General features: G+C 44.2%; 1 protein-coding gene across 1 annotated transcript in view; it reads left to right on the top strand.

Annotated features, from left to right (window-relative positions):
- PGBD2 (piggyBac transposable element derived 2) overlaps positions 1-6,345 on the top strand; it is a 9,385-nt gene extending 3,040 nt beyond the window's left edge. Inside the window, exon 2 of the mRNA XM_004697206.3 lies at positions 4,086-6,345. Within this exon, the coding sequence (XP_004697263.2) occupies positions 4,086-5,844 (1,759 nt within the window). The 3' untranslated portion in view covers positions 5,845-6,345. The remainder of the gene's footprint in view (positions 1-4,085) is intronic.
- Positions 6,346-8,668: the final 2,323 nt, after the last annotated feature.

Genomic DNA, 8,668 nt, shown 5'->3' on the forward strand with positions numbered 1-8,668 from the left:
TTTCCTGGTGCACACATACAGTCACTCCTTGAGAGCAGTGGGTCTCAGTTGGGTAGAGGGAGTTGCCCCATGGACATCTGGTCTAGACATTCTTGGTTGTCACATTTGGAGAGAGGTACTAATTGGCAAACAGTGGGCAGAGGCCAAGGATGCTGCTCAATAGCCTATAGTGCATAGGATAGTTCTCTCCCAACTCCCACATTTCCACATAACAAAGAATTGCTAGTGGTTCTCAAGGTGAGAAATTCAGTTCTAGAATGTATTTTGATTCGAGTTGTGATATTGGCAGTTGGGTGAGGGTGGTGGTGTTTCTTTTCCACACTGCCTAGCCAAATGACCAGTCACGATTTCCAGAATACTTTCTGTATTTTGTCTGAGTAGCATTGCTACCTCTGATTTAACCAAGTACTCAAATGTATATAGACTATTCCCAGGTTCTTAAAAATGAATGGAGATTTCACAAATTCTATGTTAAATAAGGGAAACTTAAATTGGACATTTTTATTTCTTAAATGGAGAGAAGACCCTATTCCTGTGCTTTTTAAGATACGAATTATTTAATTGACTTTCATTGTCTTGCAGATGCTTGGACTCTGTGAATAAAGACAACCTAACTTTCTCAGCTCATCATGGCTTCCACCTCAAGGTAGAACTGCTGTTACATGAGTGCTTTCTGGAAGATTTTACCCCTCTTCGTTTTCAAAAGGCCAAGTCCACGGCCTCTTTAGCACTAAAACCTGTTGGCCTCACTGAGCAGTCATTGTCCCGGAAGTGTAGGAGGAAGAGGGAGTAAAGGAGAAGGGAGAAAAGCTGAAGCAGAGAGGAAGGTGTGCTTGGTACAGGATTGACCATTAGCATTAGTGTCTACCCAAAGAACCAAATCCACTGCCATAACGTCCATTCCTACTCATAGCAACCCTATAGGGTAGAACTGCTCCATAGAGTTGCTAAGGCTGTACATCTTTATGAGGAGGAGGACAGCCTGTGTCTCTGGTTGAACAGCTAGTGGTTTTGAATCACTGGCCGTGTGGTTTACAACCCCACTTTTAACTTACTGTTCTGCCAGGGCTCCTAAAAAATGAATTTTGCTTTTTTCATCTTTCAGGATCCCATATAGTTACCTAAGGGGCTCCTTTGGTACCTATAGGCTTTTCCACACTAAATACTTGAATAACTATATATAGACGGTGTTTGCAAGATCTGGGGCTTCCATCTGTAGACAATTGGACATCCCCTTACAGAAGGGTCGCAAGGAAGAGACGAGCCAGTTTGGGTGCAGTAAAACACCGATGGAACATACAACTTTCCTCCAGTTCCTTAATGTTTCCCTCCTCTCCCCCCATTATCATGATCCCAATTCTACCTTACAAATCTGGCTAGACCTGCGCGTGTACATGGGTACAGATAAGAGCTGGAAACACAGGGAATCCAAGCCAGATAAACCCCTCAGGACCAATATTGGGAGTAGCCATTCCCGGAGAGGAAGAGGAAGGTAGGGGGAGAAAGGGGAAACCAATCACAGGGATCAACATATAATACCCTCCCAGGGGGATGGACAACAAAAAGTAGGTGAAGGGGGACATAGGTCAATGTAAGACATGAAAAAATAATAACAATTTATAAATGATCAAGGGTTCTTGAGGGAGGAAGGGAGGGGGAAAATGAGGAGTTGATACCAGGGGCTCAAGTGGAAAGAAAATATTTTGAAAATGATGATGGCAACAAACGTACAAATGCGCTTGACACAATGTAAGTATGTATGTATTGTGATAAGAGCAGTATGAGCCCCTAGTAAAATGATTAAAAACAAAAAAGATCTGTGGGCTTGTGAGAGTGGTAGAAACCCCGGTTTTGGAGGCATATAGGTACCAAATGAGTCTAGGGCCAGGAAGGAGCAAAGTTAACTAGGACTTGTCCCTGTCTTCTGAGACCGTTGCTTCAGTCTGAGGTCCACAATAGGTTGAGTTTCCGGCTTCTGTCTTTCAGGCAGCTTTCTTTGCTGGCCCACTCAGAGCTAGCTGTATGACTGCCGTGTTCTGGTGGTCCGTTTTCTGTCCCCCAGCAGCAAGCTTGTCATGTTTGAGTGAATCGGTAATACTGCCTCAATTCCAAAGTCCATGGATAGGGCTTGCAGTGATATAGAGGGAGCATCCAAAATTCATGAAAAATGGAATCAAAAGACAAGGACAAGTTCAAAAGGGCTGGGAAAGCAGGAAGAGAGGAAACAGGAAACAGGGAGGAAGTGGTGTAAAGGATGTTACATCGTGGGATTGCAGTCAATGGGATGAAAACAAATGTATCTGAATTGTGACAAGCAAAACTAACTCGCCTGGAAATCTTCACCCAACAATAAAAAGTTTTTTCAAAAAGATAATGGAAATATGTCATGAATTTTTTGAAGATTCTCACAGCCTGCATCCTTCCTCTGGGGCAGGAGGGTCTTTTCTCACAGACGTTAGGGCCCACAGGTAGATACAAAGGTGTAGGGAAGGTGTACACAGCAGTGACATGATTACAAGCTGGGTGTGAGCATCATGGACCTCATTGGCCTTGGTCCCTGGCACATCCTTTTTTGGACCTCCTCTCCTCCCTGCCATTCCTGTGCGCACCATGCCTGCAGCCTCACTGGCCTCCTCATTCTTCCGCATGTCAAGACCCTAAGCTCCAGAGGTCTGTGTGTGTGGCTTACTTCCTGGAACACCCTCCAGTGGACTTGCTCCTGCAAATCTGTTGGCCCATCCTGTCGGTGAGACTTCCCCTGATCGGGCTGTGTGAAGTAGCACTCCCAGCGCTGCATTCTTGTCTCTCGCCCAAGATGGCATTCATTGCCACCTGCCATTATCCTGTCGGTTTACTTGTGTGCTTCTCTGATGGCTGTTTCCTTCAATTAGAACAAAGTGCCGTGTAGATTAGGAGTGGAGTTTGCACCTATTAAATACACATCTCTTGACATATATTGGTTCCGAATATTTAGGGAGTAAGAGTTTCAATAACAGGGAAGTCCTTGTTTTACAAATATGTTTGGGTTTTGAATCATAGTTAGCAAGGAGTAAGAGATCAGATAGGAGCCATCTGATAATCTCTTTGAATCTGTTCAGCTCCTGATTTGGGGTAGTGACTGTTCAGGGAGAGAGAATTTGAGAACTGGAGAAGAATTGAAATGCATTTGTCAAAGGAACAAAAGAAAGGAAAGATATAGGCTCAGCCAGACGCACGACAGCAAAGCTGCTGGACCCCTGAGTGAGGGGACAAAAATGTAGCATCACTCCAGTACCCTGGGCTTCCTATTGGCAGTTATTGTGATCTGTGGTGATGGTAGCGGCATCTGGATTTGATCACAAGAGATAAGGATCACATTTTTCTTCTTGTTATAAGTTGCTATTGAGCCGATCCAAACTCCTGACAGCCTGGCGGTACAGAATAGAACTGCACCATAGCGTTTTCAGGGCTGTGACCTCTCAGAAGCAGACCACTAGCCTGTCTTCTGAGACCACCAACCAGTCAGCTAGTAGTTGAGTGTTTGGCTCCGTGGGCCACTTAGGTACTCCTGTTGTGCTCTTAGCACACATTTAAGAAGAAAACCAATGAACAAGCTGCCACTGAGTTGACAGTGACTCACGGTGACCTAGTATGTGTGAGTAGAACTATGCGCTGTGGGGTTTGCAATGGCTGACTTTTCAGAAGTGGATTGTCAGATCTATCTTCCTAGCTAACTCTGGGTGGACTCAAACCGCCAAACCTTAGGCTAGCAGCCAAGTCCATTACTCATTTGCACTATCTGTAGACTCCTTGAGAAAAATGGAAGTACATAATGGCTTTTTACAGTGGCTCCATCATGAAAATTTTCTCACACGTCAAAAAGAATAATCTGGGAAATCCTTGTACCTGCTTTCTGTGTTCAGTGGTGGCAGATCCGGGACACTGCCCAAACTAAGATGCTGTTCAACAAGCTCACCCTCTTCACTGGCTGGCATTTTAGCACTGTTTTATTTCATTTTTTTTCTGAGAAACTTCCTTCCCTGCATGGGACCGAGACTACGACTGCGGCCCTCTGAAAATATTGGCTGTGTTTTCTTTTATTGCAGGAGTGCTATTGCTGGGATAGATGCCCGCCCGAAGGTGAAATCTGCTAAGCTGCTGAAGGTTCTGAATTCTTTGGAAGAAGAGGCTGACGATGACAGGGAAGACATTTTCATCTCTCCACCCAAGAATGCTTCAGGGGACTTCACGGATGAGGACTCAGGTGATGAGGACGGCCAGCGTGCGACTCATCTGCCAGGGAGCATGCTGCACGCCACTGTCCTGTGTGAAGATTCTGAAACTGGGGAAGATAACGATGATCCAGAGCTGCAGCCAGCCAAGAAGAGACAGAAGACAGCAGTCAGACCTCAACGAGTTTGGATCAAAAGGGATCTCCAACCCAACCTTGGCAGCTGGACAGCATCAGATCCTCATATTGAGTATCTCAAGAGTCAGGAACTGAGTCCTGTTGGCCTCTTTGAATTGTTTTTAGATGAAGAGACCATTAATTTCATTGTCAATGAAACGAATCGTTATGCTTGGCACAAAAATGTCAACCTGGGTCTCACAGCCCAGGAATTGAAGTGCATTTTGGGCATTTTGATTTTAAGTGGGTATATCTCTTATCCGAGGAGAAGGATGTTTTGGGAAACATCTCCTGATTCACATCACCACCTTGTGGCTGATGCCATTCGAAGGGACAGATTTGAACTGATTTTCTCCTACTTGCATTTTGCAGATAACAATGAACTTGATGAAAGTGACAGGTTTGCCAAGGTCAGGCCTCTCATTGTGCGAATGAACAGCAATTTCCAGAAGCATGCACCCTTGGAAGAGTTCTATAGCTTTGGCGAGTCCATGTGTGAGTACTTTGGGCATCGGGGATCCAAGCAGATGAACACAGGAAAGCCCATCCGCCTCGCTTACAAGATCTGGTGTGGGACCACCAGCAGAGGCTATTTGGTGTGGTTTGAGCCCTCACAGGGCACATTGTTCACCAAGCCAAATAAGGGTTTGGATTTAGGAAGCAGTATGGTGATAAAATTTGTGGATGCACTTCAGGAGCGAGGCTGTCTGCCATACCACATTTTTTTTGACAAGGCTTTTACAAGTGTCAGACTGATGTCCATTTTGAGGAAAAAGGGGGTGAAGGCCACAGGAACTGTCCGTGAGTACAAAACGGAGAGCTGTCCCCTGAAAGATCCCAGAGAACTGAAAAAAATGAAGAGGGGTTCATTTGATTACAAGGTTGATGAGCGTGAGGAGATCATTGTGTGCCGCTGGAATGACAGTCACATGGTCAACATCTGCTCCAATGCAGTGGGCATAGAGCCTGTGAGGCTCACCAGTCGTTATTCAGGGGCTGGAAAGACACGGACTCAGGTCCACCAGCCATCACTGGTGAGGCTGTATCAAGAAAAGGTGGGAGGTGTTGGGCGCATGGACCAGAATATTGCTAAGTACAAGGTGAAGATAAGGGGCATGAAGTGGTACTCAAGCTTCATTGGCTATGTCATTGATGCTGCCCTCAACAATGCATGGCAGCTGCACAGGATCTGCTACAAAGACGCTCAGGTGGACCTCCTTGCATTCCGGAGATATGTCGCCTGTGTGTATCTGGAGACTAATGCTGACACATCATCCCAAGGAAGGCGGGGCAGGAGACTAGAAACAGAGAGTCGCTTTGATATGATTGGCCATTGGATCATCCACCAGGACAAGAGGACCCGCTGTGCACTCTGCCACTCTCAGACCAACACCCGGTGTGAGAAGTGCCAGAAGGGTGTTCATGCCAAGTGCTTTCGGAAGTACCACATCAGGTGATGCCACAAGGGAGGAGCTGGGGCAGAGAGGAGCCACACTCCATGACTGGCTGCAAAGCACACTGAAGGGTTTCCCGGTATATGCTCAGAGGCTTAGTTTGTTTTTAGTAACATATTTACTAGTTACATGGGAGAGTTGGAGATCTTTTGTTTTACTTGTATGTTGGAAAAAGAGACTTGAGTCCATGATGATTTAATTTTATGTTTTTTCTCCATCACCATTATAATTTCCTTTTTCATTCTTCTATGCCTTCAAATAATGTAAAACAATATTATTCATATTAGGAATCACACAGGTTTGGAAATGTGTATTTTATATGGTTATTTCAATTTAGAGGTCCTTTTTTGTTCGAATAAACATCTCCTCTGCCGATATGATTGAGTTCTAGTAAGGACAATCAAACATAACCAAAAACGTTGGAAAAGATAGCTTCAATAGTAAAAATGTCTTGCCATCACATTCTACGGTTTATGATCCAAGATACAGATAACACTGTTGTTAGTATTGTGGGGACAATTCCGTCTTATAGCAGCCCTGTGTCCACAGAAGGAAACACTGCCTGGTCCCGCACCATCCCTCACAGATGTTCTATGTTTGAGCCACTGTGTCTGTCCGTCTCAGTGCAACTTGAATTTACTCCTTCAGTACCATTTTTTCTTGCTCATATGCTACCCCTTGGAATGGTGGGATGTTGACCAGTTCTTTTTGGTAAAGTGACTGTGTATTCTCTGCATCATCTTTAGCTGCTTCTTGCATCACTCAGTATTTTGCCCATAGAATCTTTCAGTATTTCAACTTGAGGCTTGAATTTTTTCTTGAGCTCTCTCAGCTTAAGATCTGCTGAGTGTTTTCCTTCTTTCTTTTCTAACTCTAGGTCTTTGCACATATCATTATAACAGTTTACTCTGTCTTCTTCCACTGTCCTTTGAAATTTTCTGCACAGCCCTTGGACTTCATTTCTTCCCTGCACCTTAGCTCCTCTATGATTAAGAGTAAGTCTTAGAGTCTCTTCGGATATCTACTTTGCTTTTTTTCTTTCTTCCCTGTCTTAAATGACCTTTTGCTTTCTTCATGAAGCATATTCTTGATGTCATCCCACAACTCATCAGGTTCCGTCGTTAGTATTCAGTATATCCACTCTGTCCTGGAAATTCAGGTGGGATCTATTCAAGATCGTTTTTTTGGCTTTTGTGGACTTGTTTTCATTTTCTTCAGGGTTTTAAAAAAATCATTTTATTGGGGGCTCGTACAACTCTTATCACCATCCATCCATCCATCCATCCATCCATTGTGTCAAGCACATTTGTACATTTGTTGCCATTATCAGCTCTTCATTTTCCCCCTCCCTCCCCCAACTTGTCCTCCCCTCCCTCCCTCCCGAATCCTTGATAATTTATAATTTTTTTTTTCAAGTCTTACACTGACTGATGTCACCCTTTACCTACTTTTCTGTTGTTCATCCCCCAGGGAGGGGGCTGTTATATGTAAATCATTGTGATTGGTTCCCCATTTTCTTCAGTTTTAACATGAACTTACAAATGAGCAATTGATGGTCTGTTTCTGAGGCAGCCCTGGACCTGGTTTTAGCTGCTGATCTTGACCGTCTCTATGGTCTCCTCACACAGATGGAGTCAATTTGATTTCTGTGTATTTTATCTGGAAAAGTCCACATTTATAGTCACTGTTTGTGCCGGAAAAATGTAGTTGTTATGAAGTCATTGATTTTGCAAAATTCTATCATGCAATCTCCAGTTTATTTTCTTTCATATTTTTCATATGAAATAATATGTTTTCATATTGTTCATTCCTCTTTCCCCCCAATTTTTGCATTTCAATCACCAATAATTACCAATGTCCATTATCTTCGTTACATATTTGATCAAATTTAGGCTGAAGACATTGGTAGAATTCTTTAATTTGTTCATCACTAGCTTTAGTGGTGGGTGTATATATTAGACAAGGTTCTCTAGAGAAGCAAAAGTTGGACACTTAGGAATATATATACATAAGTAGATACATTTATATAGCAAAAAGGAATTATAATAGCAAAGCAGCCCACAGAGCTATATGGAGGATTCAGTCCAACTCACTTTTGTGTGTCAGTTAATATACCGGAGGGCTGTCCAACTCACACAGCCACTAAACCTAAAGGCCAAAGACAGAGGTAGGAAGATGAGGAGTGGTGAAGTGTAGGGGATGTCAGTAGGGCAGTGTGGCAAAGCAAGTTCAGGTGGAGCCTAACAGTGTGGCAATGCAAGGTGGCTGCCTGGTGGTGCAGTGTGTTCATGCCAGAGAAGTCGACCACAGGCAGCACAGTTAAGTGAAGCAAGGTGGCTCACAGGCAGCAATGCAAGGCAGTATAGGCAGCAATGCAAGGCAGTATGACAAGGCATGGCACTGCTGGGTAGCCCATACGACGCACTGCATGGCGGGGTGGTGTGGATGCACAATGAGATGGCCCATCCATTGTGTGGTGCAAATGGTGAGGCAAGGCAGCGGGATCAGGTAGTACACCAGTACGACTGACAAGGAGACAGACAGAGACAGGGAGACAAATACACAAGGCCGGCAACCCTTCACAGCATTTGGGCCATACCTCCAATGGAGGTCACCAGGCTGCGACCTTACTGGCTACACTCCATATATATATAGAAAATCATTTTATTGGGGGCTCTTACAGCTCTTATCACAAACCGTACATCCATCCATGTGTGAAGCACATTTGTAATATGTTGCCATCATCATTTTCAAAACATTTTCTTTCTGCTTGAGCCCTTGTTATCCGCTCTTTTTTCTCCTCCACCCTCCCTCATGATCTCTTGAT

The sequence above is a fragment of the Echinops telfairi genome, unplaced genomic scaffold (genome assembly GCF_000313985.2).
Source record: "Echinops telfairi isolate 266 unplaced genomic scaffold, ASM31398v2 ScPeMD7_7469;HRSCAF=8507_0, whole genome shotgun sequence".
Classification (NCBI taxonomy): domain Eukaryota; kingdom Metazoa; phylum Chordata; class Mammalia; order Afrosoricida; family Tenrecidae; genus Echinops; species Echinops telfairi.